This window comes from Dermacentor albipictus, chromosome 1 (genome assembly GCF_038994185.2).
Source record: "Dermacentor albipictus isolate Rhodes 1998 colony chromosome 1, USDA_Dalb.pri_finalv2, whole genome shotgun sequence".
NCBI classification, from domain to species: domain Eukaryota; kingdom Metazoa; phylum Arthropoda; class Arachnida; order Ixodida; family Ixodidae; genus Dermacentor; species Dermacentor albipictus.
The window spans coordinates 298,764,115-298,785,454 of record NC_091821.1 but is presented as its reverse complement, the minus strand read 5'-3'; the positions used below and the strand labels follow the sequence as shown (position 1 = coordinate 298,785,454).

Below are 21,340 nucleotides of genomic sequence, written 5' to 3'. Positions count from 1 at the left end.
GGCACTCGTCTAGAGAACCTGGTATTTATGACCTGCACATGTGTGGCCATACATAATTGAGGATATATAATTTTTTTTCGGGAGGGTTTTTTGGGAGGGTTTTTGGGACGGTCAAGGTCTCGTTGAAGCGCGACGTGATCGGAAGGTGAGCAGATTTGACGATATATCACACAATCGTCTGTGAACAAGTGAATAAATGATGCTATTTCGGATGCCATTAGGATGGATAGTTGGGCGTATTCGTTAAGCATGATCTTAAGTGAAAGCGCGACACGACGGTGGACAAAGAGGAAACACACACACAAACACAAGGCGCCACTTCCAACAATGTTTAATCAGGAAAAAAACACCACTATTTTATACTGGGAGTGCAATAACAGTTTCTCACTGCGCATTCGAGTTGAAGTAAAGCAGTTCTTTGCGTGATAATGATGTCGATGCAACAGTCACGCACTTATCACCTGCGTCAAACATTCTTTAGGCCTCAATTATTAATGGAGCCCATTTGTCATGGCTTCTGGCGCACCGCCGCGCAGCCGTAGAAGTCTCGCTTACATTTGCAATTTCTGCAATGAATTGCCAGGTAGCCCTCCCTCACATTGCTGACTTAGTTATTATGCTGCCTCAGCCTGTCATTCAGGCACTACTTCGTATGGCCCACGTACTTTCTACCACAAGCTAAAGGGATCTCATAAACAACTCCTGCCTGACAATCTACGTATTTATTATCGTGTTTTGCGACACCGGCCGGTGCCTTGCGGAAAAAAGGCCTGGCCATTTTGCAGAGCCTAGAGAGCTTGCACGGGGCAGAAAACACGACATTTACGTTGGCTCGCTTGGCAATCTTTTTCCGAGTCATGCGACATGCGGTGTATGTAGGGTATGACAGCTACTTTTTCGCGAGGTGGCTCCTGGTCCAGTTGGCCAGTTCGCGACTTCTCCAGGATTGTTTCCGCTACGGAAACTAGAAGAGGTTGCGGGTAGCCTGCTTATTCCAGTCGGTCAATCTGCTTAAAAAAACTTGCCGCAGCTCGACGTGGACAGGAATTCTTAAAAACATTCAGCAGGCACATGTTAGCGATGCTGCATTTAACTAGCTTAGATTGCGAGGAACTAAAAGGTAGCAAAGGGTTTACTAGCCCGAGGTTCGTACTCCCAACAGACGTGGTTACTTTCTAAAAACCTGATAGAGGAATCTACGGAAAGTTCTTGGGTCACTTCTTTGGCAGATAGAATCTGCCTGACGGTTCTCAATGTTTGACTAACGACCAAGTCGGCGTGAAAGAAATTTTTATCTACAAAAATTAGGAAGTCGTCAACCAATCTAAAAACTTTGTCTACGCCACTACCCTCGAGGATTCTATCATGGTTCTGCCAGCTTGAACTAAAAATAAGCCGTTCAAGATTGGACCTAAACAGGAACCTATGTAAACGCTGCCATTTTGCAGGTGCAAATGAGTGTCCCATTCAATGTAAGTCAAAGCCAAGTAAAGTTCGAGCATAGCCAAGAGTTTGCCTTCCGGAATACCCGCTTCATTCTGAAATGACCGGGAGTCACAACTGTCAATGCCTTCCTGGACGCACTGAAGCAATTCTGCTTTTTGCCTGCTATAGGTCAATTATCTTTATGGGCCGTGGCTCTGAAGAAGTTTGCCATGAAGCCGCCGACCACAGCTCCGGAAAAGCTTTCCCTAGTGCGAAAAGTATCCAGTTTGGCTCCAGTGAGTGAGATGGATAGGTGCGGTTCAAGTGGCGTGGATGTTCTTCTACGGGACGAGTGTGACCCCGGCCGCCCCACCATTAATCGTCTGGCGTTCTCTCGGACAAGGAAACCGGGTTTGCCGTCTTTCCACGATAGATATACAAGGTGAAGGCGTCGGAAGCCTTAAATGTTGTTTTTCATTGTCTACATAATGTATCACTCAATAAGTTGAAATGTGAAGAGAAGAAGCTGTGCGAAAAAATGAACATGTTGCAAAATTAGCTAGGGACATTAGAAACAACAAAGTGTGCACTATCGAGGTCTTCTTCAGCGCCAAGGCCCATGAAGATAACTGCTCTTTAAGAGTAACTGTGTCGGAGCGCAATACGTGGCAGAAGTATTTAGCTGCTTTTCTGTTAGAAAGGCTGAAGCTTCTAACAGTAGACGACCCTTACCTCGTAAAGGATTCTGCACAAGCAGTTGAATACTTCTCAAGGAAGACAGTAGCAGAATTAGAGGCCTTATCTGTAGATCCGAAAGATCTATATCATAGCACGCAAAAAGCAGATTTGCTACAGTGCATCCAGGAAGGCATTGACAGTTACGACTCCCTGTCATTTCAGAATGAAGCGCGTATTCCGGAAGACTAATTCTTGGCTATGCTCGAACTTTACTTGGCTTCGACTTATATTGAATGGGACAGTCATTTGTACCTGCAAAAGAGCTGTGTTCGCATAGGTTCGTGTGGAGCTCCAATTTTGAGCAACTTATTTTTAGCTTGTGCTTGCAGAACCATGTATAGCAGTCTCGAGGGTAGCGACATAGTCCAAGTTTTTAGATTCATTGACGACTTACTAATTTTCGAGAATAATAATTTCTTTGATGCCGACTTGGTCGTTAGTCAATCATTGACAACCATCAGGCAGATTCTATCTCCCATAGAAGTGACCCAAAACTTTGGGTAGACTCCTCCATCAGGTTTTTAAATCTTAGATTGTTTTTAGCAAGTAATCACGTCTGTTGGCAGTAGGAACCTCGGGCTAGTAAACCCTCTGCTACCTTTTAGTTCCTCTCTCTCTAAGCTAGTTAAATGCGGCATTGCTAACATCTACCTGCTGAAGGTTTTTTTTTCAGAAGTCCTGTCCACATCGAGCTGTGGCGAGATTTCTTAAGCAGAGTGACCGACTGGAAGAGGCAGGCTACTTGCAACCTGTTATAGTTTCCGTAGTGGAAACAATCCTGAAAAAGTCACGAACTTGCCAACTGGACCAGAAGTCACCTCGCGAAGAAGAAAAAAATAGGAGGACGCTTAAGCTTCGCCTTCAAGAGTGGAACGCGACAGCGTTCCCGTCGACCCGCCAAGCGGTGTAAGACAATGAGCTATGGCGCAGCCATCACTTTCGAGGCGCCCCGCATCGGACTTTGCACCCACCAATCACGCGGTGAGCGTCGAGCAACGCAGCGTTCGGCGCGGCAACGAAACGTGCGCTTGAACAAGTGGAACGAACCGAACTCGGAACGTCGTGATCGGCATGGACAGCCTGCCGGGTGGCGACGCGCCTCGCACCGGTCCCCGCACAGCTCCAATGCGCGCGTCGCGCGCCAGCTGTCGGGGCAGCGCCGTACATTGCGAGAAGGGGGTCTTCTGTGTTTGCCGCAAGATGGCTCTGCGTGTGCGGAAAGCGCAGAAGAAATGTAGCGGAAACGTACTTCGCTACGCGTTTAACTGCGACTTCTGTAATTTACGTGCTCAGAATTGCCGATATACAGAGCAGTATAACTTTCTACGACTCGTTTGTAAGGCAACGCCGCATTCACTAGAGGCGTTTTTCTCTCACTTTGAACGATTGAACTCATGGCTGAGTGGTAGCGTCTCCGCCTCACACTCCGGAGACCCTGGTTCGATTCTCACCCAGCCCATCATGCAAGTTTTTATTTATGAATTGCCTTCCGGGATATTTCGCTCAAGGCCAACGCCGCCGACGCCGACACCGGCTTTTCGGCGACACGAGCTCCTTAACGCTGTCGCGTTGAAAGTAGCTGCCATACCTTACGTACACCGCATGTCGCATAACTTGAAAAAAATTGCCAAACGAGCCAACGTAAAGGTCGTGTTTTCTGCCCCGTGCAAGCTCTCTAAGCTCTGCAGAATAACCAACCCTTCTTTCTGCAAGGCACCGGCCTGTCTCACAAAACACGATAACAAATACGTAGATTTTCAGGCAGGAGTCGTTTATGAGATTCCTTTAGATTGTGGTAGAAAGTGCGTAGGCCAAACAGAGCAGTGACTGAATGACAGGTTGAGGCAGCATAATAACAAAGTCGACAATCTGATGGAGGGCCACCTGGCAATTCATTATAGAAATAGCAAATGTAAGCCAGGCTTCTACCTCTGCGCGGTGGTTGCCAGAAGCCATGACAAACGGGTTCAATTAATAATTAGGCCAAAAGTATGTTTTACACAGGTGATAAGCGCGTAAGTGCTGCATCAATATCATTATCACGCAAAGAACTGGTTTACTTGAACGCGAATGCGCACTGAAAAAGTGTGATTGCGCTCCCTGTGTAAAAATAGTGGTGTTTTTTCCTGATTGAACATTGTTGGAAGTGGCGCCCTGTGCGTGTTCCTTCTTCGTCCGCCGTCGTTCTCGCGCCTTCACTTCACATCATTCGGATGGCAGGTCGTTAATATAGATCAGAAAAAAGTAATGGTCCGAGTACGCTTCCTTGTGGTACACCAGATGTTACGCCGCTGATACTGGAAATAAAATAATCGAGTATGCTGAATTGCTTACCGAATCACAAGAAATTGCTGATCCAAGCTACTGCGAGGGAATCAATGTTTAAGGATGAAAGTTGAGCTATGAGACGGCAATGAGCTACGCGGTCGAAAGGCTTAGCGGAATCTAGGCAAATGGAGTCCGTATGTGGGTCCGTATTTATTATCAGCAAGATATTTGTGGTCAATTCGATTAGTTGCGTTTCACGTGATAGTCCTTTTCTAAATCCATGCTGATGTGTAATGAAGAACTTGAACATGAACTTATATGCGCCGTGTGCACCGCGTTGTTTGCATGCATCGCCAATAACGATAATAAGTACAAGCGCCTCAACAGTAGCTCTAGTTATCTCCGATGAATTGGCAATGCTTGAAAATGGAGCGACTGCTTCGAATTAGCACTCACGGTGCGTGCCATCGTACAATGCTGTTCGAGATGATCGTTCCGAAACATTCACCCTGCAGGAAGTGGTTCAAGTCGACGCTTGTGCTCGTGCCGCTGTTCGGCGCCCACTACGCGTTCCTGTTGGGCATGTCACTCGCTGCCGCCGGAGACTTGCTGGAACTCGTGTGGCTCTACATCGACCAACTGTTCTCCTCATTCCAGGTATGTGGGAGTATTAACGTTTTTGGGAGTATTATTATATTGGGAGTATTAATGTTTTTCCCGGTGACCATTTTTTTCCTGCTAACAAACTGTTCAAGCGTATCTCACTCGGCGCAATACGCATCTGTATTGTATCAAGGGCAGAATTAGCTCAGCGAACTTACGAACAGATTTTGGCGTAAGAAAAATAATACGAAAAAAAAGCGTATTCACAAAGCTAGAACCGTTCGTAAGATCAGCAAGCTTGCGATGCCCGCCACTGCAAAAACGAGTGCTCTAGTCGAAAAAGGTGTATATGTAGTGACAGCACTGGTGCGAACTTCAGCACTTGCGCTAATAGTAAGCGTAAGTCGATTCACATAACCTAAACAGCCGTCGCACTTTCCGATGTAAGAAGCAATCTTTACGGTATAGGGGGTAGCAGTTTTGCGAATATAATTATGTCTATCTGTTCTGCTTGAGCTGACACGGGTAGGCGTTGGAACGCGCTGTTGCGGCCGATTGGCTAGAGGCCGCAACTCATAGCCGAGGATGGCGCGTGCTTGTATCTTTGTGGCGCGTTCTTCATCATGTTAAAGCGCATTGAGCAGTTTTAGTGCATAATCGTTTTGGGTGTGCGCTGCTGTGGGATGCAGTAATATTACTGCTGTTCTGCGAACTTCTGCCTAATGTATGTTAGGCTGTGTGCATATGTACACAATAGCCTGACCTTTTATATTCGTCATGACGCTATATTTGGCGGTAGCAAAAAGAAGTATGGTGTTCGTTCCTGACAACGGCAATGTTTGTCATTGATGTGTTTTGAGCACTTTTATCCTTTTCTTTTCTAGCCTGAGCTTTCTCTCGCTCGTAAGGTTGTGGATGATTATTTTTCCGATGCATTTCAGGCTATAATTTGAAAAAAAAACAAGACAATAGGGGGTTTTACGAGCCAGAACCGCGATCTGATTATCAGGCACGCCGTAATGGGTGGACTCCGGAATAATTCGGGCCTCCTGGGGTTCTTTAACTTTCACCTGAATCTAAGTACAGTCAACAGCAAAAGTTTGCGGGATCTGCGAGCGCGTGGCAAAGCGACCCTCCTCCCCTTCCAGCGTTGACCCCTGGTGTCGAGACCGACGCCTGCACGCATGCGCGTCCCTCCGATACTGCAAGCGTGCATGTTTCCGCGCTTCCTCTTTGCGCGCCGGTGATATCCGAATGTAGCCGCGACGTAGCCCACTTGCGATATGCGCCGCGGCGGCTTCGACAGGCAGAACTTCGTTTAGTATACAACGGAAACGAGTTGTCCATTTTTGTCTTGCCGGTCTCCTTCTATATAGCGCGTCTTTTGCCATGCTCTTCTGCGGTAGAACGCACCATTCGTAAAAAGAAATAAACAACGAAAATTGGCCACGAGAAGCTGCAGCCCAGAAAAAGAAAAATGACTTGTTGCGTTCGCCACCGGGCCGGCCCTATGCGTCAGCGCTCGTGACTTGACAAAAAGCGGCCGCAAGTTCATGCTTCTAAACACGTTTCACACAGTTTCGCCCGTCGAAGCCGCCACAGCGCATATCACAAGAGGGCTACCTCGCGGCTACATTCGAATATCGCCGGCGCGCAAGGAGGAAGCGCGGAAACATGCACGCTAGCAGTCTGGGAGGGAAGCGTATGCGTGCAAGCGTCGGTCTCGACACCAGGGTTCACCGCTAGAAGGGGAGGAGTAGTGTTCCTGTATACGGTCCCGCACCCTGCGGGTGCATATACAGGAACACTAGGGAGGAGGTTCGCTTTGCCACGCGCTCGCACATCCCGCAAACTTTTAAGTTAAGTTATGGGGTTTTACGTGCCAAAACCACTTTCTGATTATGAGGCACGCCGTAGTGGAGGACTCCGGAAATTTCGACCACCTGGGGTTCTTTAACGTGCACCTAAATCTAAGTACACGGGTGTTTTCGCATTTCGCCCCCATCGAAATGCGGCCGCCGGGGCCGCGATTCGATCCCGCGACCTCGTGCTCAGCAGCCTAACACCATAGCCACTGAGCAACCACGGCGGGTATCCCGCAAACTTTTGCTGTTGACTGTACACAGGTGTTTTCGCATTTCACCACCATCACAATGCGGCCGCCGTGGTTGGGATTCGATCCTGCGACCCCGTGCTTAGCCGCTCAACGCCATAGCCACCAAGCAACCGCGGCGGCTCGAAGCAGCGGTAAGCTTAGTATAATTATTTCATGATATGTTTCAATGAAGATTGATGCCAAGATACTTGTAACTTGTGGTGAGTTCTACAGCACTGTTATCAAGGAGGTAGGTGGTTGGAATTCGTCGCGCATTGGTGAAATGCATGGGTTTGATTTTGGAAATATTTAATAGCTTTACCGAATTTGCACACCATGCACATCGCTTCTAGCTCAGCTTGTGGTAACTGGCTATCAGTGTTACATAATACACATCGACAAACACAATCATCTGCAAATAGTCTGATTTGGATGTCACACAACTGGGTAAACATTATTATAGATTTGAAAAAATAAATGTCCAAGTGCTTTGCCCTGTGAAACTCCAGACATAACATCAGCATAACATGAATTAGAATTGGGAACTGATCTAAACTGAATTCTGGATGAGAGAAAATCGGTGATCCATCCAATTATGTTAGGGTGAATGCTAAGTCATGAAAGTTTAAGCAACAACCTATGGGTTCGAAAGTGGTGAAATTCCTTAGAAAAATCTACAATTGGTACACCGCCTTGACACTCAGCGTGCGTGTGTGTGTATCAGTGCGTGTATGTCGTTGGCTGTCGCGGCAAGTTGGGTGTTGTAGCGGTTGAGGGACGGACTTCGGGATGAAAACCAAACATGGGAGAGTTTATTTTACATTATATACAGAGACGTGAGAGTCAAGTAACAGTTGTACAGTCACGGCGGGCCGGCAGCAACTCGGACGCTGCGGCCCGCGGCAAGCAGTTTGAAAAAGGTGAATCAGGAACTATAATATGGATAGAATTGAACAGGCTCTCAGGAACGGAGGAAGCCTAAAAACAGTGAAGAAGAAACTAGGAATAGGCAAGAATCAGATGTGTGCGTTAAGAGACAAAGCCGGTAATATCGTTACTAATACGGATGAGATAGTTCAAGTGGCTGAGGAGTGCTATAGAGATTTATACAGTACCAGTGGCACCCACGACGATAGTGGAAGAGAGAATAGCCTAGAGGAATTCGAGATCCCACAGGTAACGCCAGAAGAAGTAAAGAAAGCCTTAGGAGCTATGCAAAGGGGGAAGGCAGCTGGGGAGGATCAGGTAACAGCAGATTTGTTGAAGGATGGTGGTCAGATTGTTCTAGAGAAACTGGCCACCCTGTATACGCAATGCCTCATAACCTCGAGCGTACCGGAATCTTGGAAGAACGCTAACATAATCCTAATCCATAAGAAAGGGGACGCCAAAGACTTGAAAAATTATAGACCGATCAGCTTACTGTCCGTTGCCTACAAAGTATTTACTAAGGTAATCGCAAATAGAATCAGGAACACCTTAGACTTCTGTCAACTAAAGGACCAGGCAGGATTCCGTAAAGGCTACTCAACAATAGACCATATTCACACTATCAATCAAGTGATAGGGAAATGTGCAGAATATAACCAGCCCTCATATATAGCTTTCATTGATTACGAGAAAGCGTTTGATTCACTCGAAACCTCAGCAGTCATGGAGGCATTACGGAATCAGGGCGTAGATGAAGCATATGTAAAAATACTGGAAGATATCTATAGCGACTCCACAGCCACCGTAGTCCTCCACAAAGAAAGCAACAAAATCCCTATAAAGAAAGGCGTCAAACAGGGAGCTACGATATCTCCAATGCTATTCACAGCATGTTTACAGGAGGTATTCAGAGGCCTGGAGTGGGAAGAATTGGGCATAAAAGTTGATGGAGAATACCTTAGCAACTTGCGATTCGCTGATGATATTGCCTCGCTTAGTAACTCAGGAGACCAATTGCAATGCATGCTCACTAACCTGGAGAGGCAAAGCAGAAGGGTGGGTCTGAAAATTAATCTGCAGAAAACTAAAGTATTGTTTAACAGTCTCGGAAGCGAACAGCAGTTTACGATAGGTAGCGAAGCAGTGGAAGTGGTAAGGGAATACATCTACTTAGGGCAGGTAGTGACTACGGATCCAGATCATGAGGCTGAAATAACCAGAAGAATAAGAATGGGTTGGGGGTCGTTTGGCAGGCATTCTCAAATCATGAACAGCAGGTTGCCACTATCCCTCAAAAGGAAAGTGTATAACAGTTGTGTGTTACCAGTACTCACATATGCGGCAGAAACCTGGAGGCTTACGAAAAGGGTTCTGCTGAAATTGAGACCGACGCAACGAGCTATGGAAAGAAGAATGATGGGTGTAACGTTAAGGGATAAGAAAAGAGCAGATTGGGTGAGGCAACAAACGCGGGTAAGCGACATCTTAGTTGAAATCAAGAAAAAGAAATGGGCATGGGCCCGACATGTAATGAGGAGGGAAGATAACCGATGGTCACTAAGGGTTACGGACTGGATTCCAAGGGAAGGGAAGCGTAGGAGGGGGCGGCAGAAAGTTAGGTGGGCGGATGACATTAACACGTTTGCAGGGACAACATGGCCACAATTAGTACATGACCGGGGTAGTTGGAGAAGTATGGGAGAGGCCTTTGCCCTGCAGTGGGCGTAACTAGGCTGATGATGATGGATCAGGGAATGCTCCAGAATGCTCTGGTCTCTCTGGAATGCTTCTTTTAAACCCTTCGAGCACTGGAAGTCGCGTCATGTTCGACCAATGGGAGAGTCCGCTTAGATGACGCCATTTTCGGCCAATGGTTGGCGCCCGTGCCGCGGTGCCACACCGGGCGGCTCCCTGCGGTCTTGCCTTCTGACTTGCAATGCTCCGTCAGCGTAGAGGGTAGGGGGTGACGGCTGACGAAGGCGGACCCGCTCAATTACAACCGTCATGTTGTCACGGCGCATTACAGCCGTCTTGGTCAGAGACCCCCTTTTCTTCGCAACACTGCCTGGCTATCCCTTCGCTTTCTGGAAAAGTCAAGCATTGAATAGTTCCTCGGCGGCCCACGACCTGGGGGTCGCCAACTTGTTTGCACGTGTCTTGCCTCAGGAATGTGGCATCCCTGCTTCTGCATTCCTCAATTAGCTGTGCTGCGATTCGATGTGGTCTTGGGAACCAGAAGTAGGCGCAGGATATATCTTCATATCTAACAGTGTCGCATGAGTAACCCTCACAAAAACCGTGCTGATACTTGAAAATCAGGTTATGATCTTCAAAGCAGTTGGTTACTTGAGTGTGTATGATGTGCTTGAGTAATTTACAAATAGTGCTGGTTAAAGAGAGGGGAAGATAATGAAGTGGAGAAGCACGATCACCCGATTGGTAAATGGGTATAATTTTAGCTATGCTCCAGTCATTAGGAATTCAGCGAGTTGATGGTGACTGTGGAAATGCAGTAGTTACCATGGAACAATGCTATGAGACTTATTCTTTAAAAATTTATTACTGAAGCTTATATGATCGGTACTAGGTGACGTCTTAACATTGGATCGTACAGGTAAAACACCAGCCTCACAGATCCCTACCGCTAGCATATTTATTCCCACTAAGGCTGTTAATGAGCTAACGTTTTCCTGAAAATTGTTACAAACTTGTCGTCAAGATGTTAAGCGCAATCTGAATTGGGGATAGGAACACCAGTAGAATACCACATGTAAAAGGCGACGAGTATGTTTTCTTAACATGGTTGGTTAGTCATCAGAAAAAAATGGAATTTTGTTGAGAAACTGTCTTCAGAATCGCTCAGCCCGGAAAGAGCACATACAATCACTTCAACGAAAACAAAAGACAATAAATTGCAAAATGAACACAGTCGGCGAACAAGGGCCTCTTGTGCGCCTGCGCTTTGCCTGTGCTACACGAGAGCAAAGGTTGTCCTGGAAATAAAACAATTTATCTGCCGGTAAGAAATGCCCAAGTTCACGTCACAACATAACATGTAAAGTCAGAACCGACCACGACTCACATGTGGAAGACCACCGTCGACATTTTAACGGGATTCGGTGGTGTCAGGAGTGCTGAAAGCACTAATAGCGAATCGACAACCCGGCTAGCTTAGCGCCGTGTTGTTTTTCGTTTTATTTCTCTCTCTCTGATTATAGTGCACTTACCGTATTGAACATTTGTGTTGCAAGTGCATCTTTCACGAGACGACAATGTCGTCGAATAAAGTAATCTTGAAAAGAATGTCCGTTCTTTAAGCCACCTTAGCAAATTTGGGCATAAGCGGCTTTGTTCTGTTTAAAAAAAATGGCTGTGGCTTAGCTAAGGTTAAGCCCAGGATGCGAAGCATACTAGCCTTTATTTTAGTTGTTGAACCACTGTTTAGCCTGGTGAACTGCTGTTGCTTGGCTATATTTGGTTCGGCTAGACGAAGAAACAACTCATGCGTTACTCTGCTTCGCCTTCAAGAGGGGAACGCGACAGCGTTCCCGTCGACCCGTCAAGGGGTGTAAGACAATGGGCTACGGCGCAGCGACTACGCGACCCACATTGGACGCGGTGAGCGTCGAGCAACGCAGCGATCGGCGCGCCAACGAAATGTGCGCCTGAGCAAGCGACGCACGCCTGAGCCTTAGAAAGAGCTCGTTTCTAAGGCAACACCGCATTCACTAGAGGCGCTTTTGTACCGCTTTGAAGCATCGTACTCGTGGCTCAGTGGATTCCACTTCCGGCCACCACAGCGAACGGGCGTGCAATCATGAGCTCCTATGGAGCGGCTCAGGTGGGCGTGTCCCGCGGTAACAGGCTCAACGAGAACGACGATAGTGACTATCAGATTGTTTTGCCGCAGCTGCCTACGGGTCGTGTCGCTTTGAACACCGTGGTTTTAAACGGCGACATCCAGGCGAGGCCTTTTAAGGTTAAAAACTTTCGTGACGCCCTGCGCCCTACCGGATTGCTGCCTGAAGTCGTTGCGCTGGGAGCGTACCAGATAAACCATTTCTGGGCGGTCACCATGTGTGGCGCTGATGCAACAAAGCGTCTGCAGGCCGTCAGGGAGCTTCAGGTGAATGGGCGGCGCTGCCTCATCATCGATCCGCAGGACCGGACAGTGAAGTTGCGGCTGCACTTGCTACTCCACGGTGTCGACGACGAGGAGGTGAAGACGGCATTTGCGGCCTTCGGCAAGGTGCTGGAGGTCAGCCGGGAGCGCTGGTGCGTTGAAGGCATCAGTGACAAAGGCTCGACGACGAGGACCGTGCTGTTGAACTTCAAGAGTGGTGTCACCACGGATGACCTGCCCCATCAGATCCGGGTCGCCGGTGAGCTGGCCCTCGTCGTCGCCCCTGGACGGCCGATGCAGTGTTTGCGCTGCAAAGGAAACGGTCACGTACGCCGCGACTGTAAAGTACCCCGATGTTCTCTGTGCCGACGTTTCGGGCATATTGACGCCAAATGTGAGCGTTCTTATGCCGCAGCGGTAGGTCAGCTTGAAGGTGACAAGACATCAGAGGAAGCCATGGACGTGGCTGAAGCTGAGGAAGCTGCCAGAGGTACAGGAGACGTGGCCAAACTGCAGGAGACCACCACTACAGCGGCACCTGCTGCAGAGAAGACACATCGGCCCCCTAATTTCGCGAATAAATCTCCGAGGACACCGGCAACGGCAGAGAAAGACGTTGAGAAAGGGGAGTATTTTCCGCAAGTTGTGGTCGGCGCGCTGACCGCCTGCAAGGACGAGGCAGCTGACGGGACCACCAATACATCGGTTGCTGGAGCGGCCGTCAAGCGACCGCTGGCAAAAGAAGACCCCAAAGGCAAACAGGCCATGAGGCAAACAAGACGGATGAACCGCCTGCAAAGGCGCCTCTGGGCAGAGGCTCCGGCTACAAGCCAGTGCCGAACGTCGGGGCAGGGAGGCGTGTCGGGGACAATCCGGCCCCGCAACAAAACGACACCGGGCAACCGGACAAGCATGGTGACGTCTAGCGTTGTGCTAGACGTTAATGGTAAGCACCATGCTTCGGGTTTCCCTTTAAAAATATTAGTGAATGATGGCTTCCAACCTGTCTTTTAGTTTCGCCACACTTAATGTGCGAGGACTGGCTGCCAAGAAAAAGCAGAGTCAGGTCTATCGACTCTTGGTGGACCAGGACATTGACGTGTTGGCAGTACAAGAAACAAAAGTTGAAGGGGAGGAGGAAACCGGAGGCATGGTGCTTCGTTTCACGTCTAAGTATTTTGTGTTTGTTAGCCATGCCGTGGGAACATCTATCTGCTGGCTGCATCATTTTTGTTAAAAAATTGCAAAGCCTTGTGATGCAAAATTTTTTCTCATGTGTGTTGGGTAGGATTGTTTGGTGCGATTTTTCGTTGGGCGAGCGTGACTGGCGGGCCATTTGCATTTATGCACCAAACGCGGATAAAGACCGAACCATTTTCTTTTGGGAGATTAAGAAGCATCTCAATGTCGCGAAACAACTGGTTTTGCTAGGGGATTTTAATTGCGTATTCAGTGGGAGGGATAGAGCGACAAGAAAGAGGCTGAACGACAAGAGCACCGTATTGTTAAAAGAACTGATAGACGAGCATGATATTGTTGACGTTGCCGAATGTCTAGAAGGGGAACGCGAGGTGCAGTACACGCATTTTCAGGGCTCTAGCCATGCTCGGCTAGACAGGATTTACGTGTCCCTTCAAATCATACCTGCATGTAACACTTACACGGTACTACCCATCTCTTTCTCGGACCATTGCTTAGTGAAATGCAATGTGGGCGAAAAAAAAAGATGTAATAGTTTTAACTGGGATCTGTGGAAATTTAAGGCAACGCTACTACGCGACGAGCGCTTGATCCGTTTTGTGTCAGAAGAAATACACGAGGTTAAACTGGACGGTAATAAGCAGATAGGTGTTGATTGGGAATTACTAAAACAAAGTTTTAAAATAAAGGCAATCGAAAGAAGCAGCGTCTTGAAATACCGTGAAAAAATGAGAGAGAACGGGCTGAAGGAAACATTGCGGTAACTAACTGCGCAGGAAAGCAAAGCGCCAGGTCTTTTTAGAGAAGACCTACTTAGGATAAAACAACAGCTGCAACAATTCGAGGAGAACCGCTATCGCGGGGCGCTCGTTCGAGCCAGAGCACAACCATGGGCCGTGGGTGAAACGCCCACGAAACGGGCGCTAGGTATCGAGAAGACGCATGCGCGGCGAAGCGAAATATAAGTGATTGAAGAGAATGGCCAAGAACTGAATGACCGGGAGAGCATCACAGGTGCTTTTCACCGGCATCACGAGCGGCTCTTTGCATACCAGCCAGTCGATATCGAGGCATACAGAGCAAACTATCTTTCCCGTATGCCTCAACTATCAGCGGAAACGAAGTCACTTCTAGAAGCACCCATTACGCATGCTGAAGTAGAAAGGGCTATAGATAACCTGAGCCCTAATAAGTCACCAGGCCCGGATGGTCTTGGCGCGGCCTTTTATAAAGCGTTCAAGAACGAGTTGGTGCCTTTGTTGAAAGCGTTGTTTGACGAAGTTTTTGCTACCAACAGATTACCACCATCTTTCTCTGAAGCCCATACTGCCCTTATTCTTAAGACGAACCAAAAAGCAATTCTGAGGCTAATCACAGCATACAGACCCATTTCATTGACCAACACGGATTGCGAACTTTTAATGAAAGTTCTTGCAAGCTGATTACAGTCAATAATTAAGGATCTTGTAGGACCACACCAGACTTGTGGTATAAAGGGACGCACTATTGCGACAAATGTGCATACGATGAGAGGCGTCTTGGAATGCTGTGACGATTTTCAATATGCCGTTGCCATCCTGCAGATAGATTTAGAAAAAGCCTTTGATTTCGTCCCACATGAAATTTTGTTATTAGTTCTTGAGTACGTGAATGTAGGATAAATCATCGCTTATGGGGTAGCTCTGGCGTACCGGAACTGCTCAACACGGCTGATTATTAACAAGACACTGGGGGCCCCCATTAAGGTAGAGCGTTCCGGGCGCCAGGGGTGTCCTCTCAGCCCGTTTTTGTTTGGCAATTATTCAAAACAGTAGCGTAAAGGGCTTCAAACTCATGGAAGCCGAAGTGAAACTCCTGGCATATGCAGACGATGTAGCGGTGTGCTGTATAACTAAAGAAAGCATTATAGAGGTAACAACCATTCTTAAACATTTCGGAAACACAACAGGAAGCTTTGCAAATTGGAATAAGTGTCTCAGTTTTTGGCCTGGTGAATGGCAGTCAACACCGGAAATGTTCGCCAACATTAGATGGATTAAAGCGCCAGCTAAATACTTGGGTGTTCCGCTCGAACAGTACCGGCGGAATGAGGACTATTGGCTAGAAGAGGCCAAACGACTCAAGGGAAAAACAACAAATTGGAAAGGTGCTCATCTCTCGATGTTTGCGAGAGCTACTGTATGTAACTTGTTTCTAATAAGCAAAATATGGTACGTTATGCAAGTTTTCTGTTGCCCTCATTTAAATGTGCAAAGGTTCCATAGAGTTTTTGCTGTGTTCATTTGGGCATGAGAATGGGAGAGGTGCAGCCGCACGAACTTGTTTAGGAGAGTCAAGGACGGGGACTTAGGCCTGTCACATCTTTTTGTGAAGCAGCTAGTAAACCGGGTTTTTTTTTTCTTTCTAGACGTGCATGACCCCTTTCTGCGCACAATGTGCCAGTTACGACTGAGCAAGCATCTGCCGATGTACGTGGTCTGCAATTTAAGTATGCCTGGTGCTCTTCGAGGGTACCTAAGGGAAGTCGCTGACAGTGTCCGTTTTCTGTCCGTACGTTTTTCTAATGATTATCTCTTTTCGGTGTCGCGGAAGAAATTGTACAGGGATGTAGTTGACATGATTATGCCGGTTCCGATGTACAGAGCAATAAACAGTGGAGGACAGGGAAACGACGTGTTAAAGCGTGTTAAGAAAAAGCAGGTGCAGCCAAGCACTAGATCCTTTTTCTTTAAGTTCCATTTGCCGGTACGGGCCTTTTTACAAGAGAAGGGTTTTTATTTACCATGGGGAGCAAACTGCCTTATATGTAAACAATTAGAAACAATTGACCATGTTTTCTTGCATTGTTGGGCAGGGGTTTTCTTTTGGGACGTTCTTCAAAGAACACTACAGAAAGAATTGCCTTTAAGCCCATTAGGTATTAGATTTTTGACGGCAGAAAATGAGGACGGAAGCCATTGGACTTAATTATGCTAATGGGCCTCCACTGTTTATGGAGGGCTCGAATGGCCGGTTTCTTTTGTGAGCCTGACAGCCGGCCTGCGCGGCTGCTCTTCCGGGAAGCTATTTCCAAGTTCATTGATGTAATTAAAGAACAAGAATGTCCTCCGGATTGTCTGGCGAGGATTGAGCCCCTCGCCACATTAAAGGAATGTTAAACTTGACATGGCCAGCCACAATGTGACTGACCGTACAATATGCATGCGCACAAAGTTGAATGTGCGTTAGTGTATATTTATGTATCGCTTACCTTATTTCAAAAAATGATGCCCTTTTTGTTAGCTTGGTGAAACTTCCGGCAATAAAGATAAAAAAAATCTCGTTGCTCAGTGGTAGCGTCTCCGTCTCACACTCCGGAGACCCTGCTTCGATTCCCACCCAGCCCATCTTGCAATAGTTGAGCCCGGCTTGCAGCTGTTGTGACGTCGTGCCCTAGCGACGTCGTGCCCTAGAGCAGGAGTTAGGCCGCAGTACCATCTGTGCGACCGCAGGCGAGCGCACGAGCTGAGACCCGGCTATGTAGCTACGCGGCCGCAAGCGAGCGCACGAGTTGGGCCTCCGCTTTTGCAGCTGTTATGACGTCATATGGTAGCTACGCAGCCGCGCGCGGCGTAGCAAGGAAGAGCGTGGTTGTGCGGCTAGTATGCTTCGCATAAAAAGAGCGCGTTCAAGACCCCATCCGAACCGAATGGCTTTCGTGGCTTTTTCAGCCGTTTTCTTAGCGGTCGGTGGCCGTACACCATTCAGCAACAGAAAGGCGCCGATTTCGAAGGGCGCGTCCTCTCGCGCAACCGTGTTGAGGGGCAGGTTCGTCGCCGAGCGCGAACTTTATTGCCGCATTCCAGTGAACGATGATGGGCACTTAAAAGTGGCCCAATAAGGCTCTCTGAAGAGTAGCTGCGTCCATATGGGTGAACAGGAGTAAGAGCGTTGTTATCCAATAGCTCTCGTTTAAATCTTAACCAACCACTCTGTATTTCCATCTCGTTTAGTGTTTATTTCATGCGCTGAATGTCTTGTGATCTCGAATGGGAGCAAGAAGGGCGCGGACTCCTTGTTAGGCATCCACCTGCCTTTTGGTCTGCGCCCTAGGCAACTGTACCATACGTTATCTCAATAAACTCCTTGACTTTGACTTTGGATTTGAAGAACAGGAGCAGTCTGGCGACTCCCAGAGCAGTTCGAGGGCAGTTCGAGCTGCTCCCGCGCGAAAACCGCAGTGCAAAAGAAGTCATGTGGCGCAAACGCGTCATATCTTCTTGTCATGGTTGTGTTCCCGCCGTATTTAATCAGTTTGTCGCAGCAATGGCGGTTTAGAGGGGAAGTTCGCGTGATAATCACCGCGGGAACGTAAACAATCTGGCCTCGTGAAACAGCTCCGCCCTCGCACCTGCTCTCGGAGCGCGTGGAACATTTCAGTGGGGGGAGCAAGCCATCGCACTTTAGCTACGCTAGTGCTCTGCTTATCTCTGCACTTTGCCTCCACTCTTGTTATGCGAATGGAATGCGCCAGTTATCGGGTGAGAGCTTTGGTTCGGATGCTGTGGTTGGTGGGCGAGTGCTTTGTGGCACTTCTCTGCCGCCTGGGTTAACTGTTACGGGATGTGTTCATCGTCCAAGTCCGTTGTGTGTCTCGCGCCGAGATGCGCCGTTTTATATTGCCTTCTTGCCACGACTTAGCTAGTTTGACCGGCTTGCACAGTGCGTGGGTGCTGCATGATATTGTTGCAACGAAATAAAGCTATTCGAGTGGATAATTTTTACGTTTTCTGAAAAACTGCATATCACATGTGGCCAGGGGCGTAGCCAGGGGGGGGGGGGTGGCCCTCATGGGGCTTCAGCCCCTCCCCCCCCCATACGAAATTTTTTTGTGCTGTCCATGCACCGTCGACCAATGAACCCCCGGCGCTGGAAATACTTGTGAATTTTGCCTTGAATGTCTTTTTCACGCTCGAAAAGACATTTCACTGCGAACATTGCGAACTCGGGCTGGATTTCGCGGCAACGCCCATGCCCCGAGAGTCACATAACGCCAGGAGCCCCATTTGCGCACACATCTTCAAAGGAGTTTTGATGGCGAACGGGCTCGCCGCGGAATCGCGCGGTGGCTGCCGCATCTACAGAGCGCATGGATTTCAATTCCGAAACTTTATGGGCATAAAGTTCTCATGTCCTCTAAAGAAGGTATAGTCGACATGTTGCTAAAATTAGACGTAAAAAAAGTCTCCTGTTCCTGACAAAATACCGAATGAGTATTTAAAGCGATACTGTGAATGGATTGCATGCTTCTTGGTTAAAATCTTTTCTCTGTCATTAATAAATTGTGCATTACCAAGTCAATGGTTATTAGCGAAGATCGTGCCTGTTTATAAGGCTGGAAACAAGCTAGACATTGGGAACTACCCTACGATTTCCATAACTTGTACGGCTTGCAAAATCTTAGAGCATATAATTAGTAAACAGTTAGTAGAATACATTGAAAAGAATAACATTTTCCACAGCAAACAACATGGTTTTCGAAGGCGTCGGTCAACTGTCACGGAATAATTGGAAACAGTACACAGTTTTGCAGAAGCCCTCATTGTCGCGAGCAAGTTGGTGTCATCGCTCTGGATTTATCAAAGGCATTTGATAGGCTTAGCTATAGCAAGCTAATTGAAAAGCTTAATGGGTATAATGTAAATTCAAAAATTATTAAGTGGATTCAGGCTTATTTACACAACAAACAACAGTTTGTTGAAATAGGTGGCGAGTGCTCCTCTTTGCTTCCTGTATCATCAGGTGTACCTGAGCGGTCGGTTTTGGGTTCAATTTTGTTCCTACTGTATATTAATGACACCGCAACTGATGTACATCCTATGGTTGAAGTGCGGTTGTTTGCCAATGACTGCCTCTTGTTTTTCCGCGTTAAGAGTATTTCAGGTCAAGAACGACTAAATGATGCTTTATGTCGAATTTATAACTGGTGTGAAAAGTGGCATATGCAAGTCAAATTTGATAAGTCTGTTTGCATGACAGTTACGAATAAGAAAACTCCATTGATGTTTTCGTACGCTGTAAATATTGTTACGTAGGAAGACACCGACGAAAAGCTATTTACAAGTATATTTACAAGGCTATACGCCGCAGTTTACCAAGAGGCAAGAGCCCGCGCTAGCTTCCAATCGTCGTCTTCTTCTTCTTCCTGCTCGGCTCTTCGTCATTGGGAATACTACCCCGTAGCACTACCCCCGGCGGCAAAAGCGCCGTCCCGGAGCGACTAAAGGCTGGACTCTGAAGCAGTGTAGTAGCTCTTGAGCCTACTGACGTGCACGACATCACTAGACGCCAGATTAGATGAGGTTGAGCTCACAGGAGCAATTTCATAAGTCACAGGCGTCACCTGGCGCAGCACGCGGTAGGGCCCTGTGTATCGCGAAAGGAGCTTTTCAAAAAGTCCAACGTGACGACAGGGCGACCACAGGAGCACGAGTGCACCAGGCGAAAACTGTACGTCACGGTGGCGGGCGTTGTACTGACGCTGCTGCGTGGTTTGCGAGTCCGTCAGTCGAGCACGGGCAAGCTGGCGTGCATGATCGGCGAGGGCGATGGCGTCGCGCGCATACTCGGTTGTTGAGGTCGCAGCAGGAGGAAGTACCGTGTCAAGGGGCAAGGTCGGTTCGCGACCGTAGAGTAGGTAAAATGGAGAAAATCTGGCGGGGTCGTGCCGGGAAGAATTGTAAGCAAAGGTGACGTAAGGAAGGGCAACGTCCCAGTCGTGGTGGTCCTTCGAAACGTACTTGGACAACATGTCGGTAAGAGTACGGTTTAAGCGCTCTGTCAGGCCATTGGTTTGAGGATGGTATGAGGTAGTCAGCTTGTGTTGAATAGAGCAGGAACGCACAATGTCGGCGATAACTTTCGAGAGGAAGTTACGACCACGGTCAGTAAGCAGCTGTCGCGGGGCGCCATGCACTAAGATAATGTCACGCAAGAGAATGTCCGCGACGTCAGTGGCGCAACTGGTAGGAAGAGCCCGCGTGATAGCGTATCGGGTGGCGTAATCAGTTGCGACGGCTACCCATTTGTTCTCAGAGGATGACGTGGGAAAGGGACCGAGGAGGTCTAATCCAACACGAAAAAACGGTTCCACAGGGATGGGGATCGGCTGGAGATGACCGGAAGGTAGCACCTGAGGCGTTTTCCGACGCTGGCAGGGATCACAGGCAGCAACATAGCGTCGGACGGAGCGAGCAAGACCAGGCCAATAGAAGCGGCGGCGGACGCGGTCGTACGTGCGGGTTACGCCAAGATGTCCTGCAGTGGGTGCGTCATGCATCTGAAAGAGCACAGTCTGTCGTAGATGTTTTGGCACGACAAGAAGAAGATCAGGGCCATCAGGGAGGAAGCTCCTTCGGTACAGAATGCCGCCCTGGAGGACATATCGGCGAACGGATGCGTCGGTAGGTGTAGAGCGCAGACGCTCGATGAGTACTCGCAGCGATGGGTCTCGGTACTGCTCATCGGCGATGTTAGCGAAGGCAGACACAGAGAAAATGCCGTCGGCGGTACTACTGTCGGCGTCGTCAGGCTCGTCTACCGGGTAGCGAGACAGGCAGTCAGCGTCCTTGTGTAGTCGGCAAGATTTGTAGGTGACAGAGAACGAATATTCTTGGAGGCGTATGGCCCAGCGACCAAGTCTTCCTGAAGGGTCTTTCAAAGAGCATAACCAACAAAGCGCGTGATGGTCTGTGATGACGGAAAAGGGTCGGCCATATAAGTATGGGCGGAACTTCGCAACCGCCCAAACTAGGGCCAGACACTCACGCTCAGTGATGGAATAGTTGCGCTCCGCGGGTGAGAGGAGCCTGCTGGCGTAAGCGATCACACGGTCGTGGCCACGCTGGCGTTGTGCCAGTACTGCACCAATACCGTGACCGCTGGCATCAGTACGGACTTCGGTAGGCGCAGAAGGATCG

At 48.4% G+C, this 21,340-nt stretch overlaps 1 protein-coding gene across 5 annotated transcripts in view; it reads left to right on the top strand.

Moving 5' to 3' along the window:
* Positions 1 to 21,340, top strand: part of LOC135916807 (parathyroid hormone/parathyroid hormone-related peptide receptor-like) — a 972,783-nt gene that overhangs the window by 851,455 nt on the left and 99,988 nt on the right. For all 5 annotated transcript variants that reach the window (XM_065450243.2, XM_065450244.2, XM_065450242.2 and 2 more), the window contains exon 11: positions 4,947 to 5,088. In XM_065450243.2, the coding sequence (XP_065306315.1) occupies positions 4,947 to 5,088 (142 nt within the window). The remainder of the gene's footprint in view (positions 1 to 4,946; positions 5,089 to 21,340) is intronic.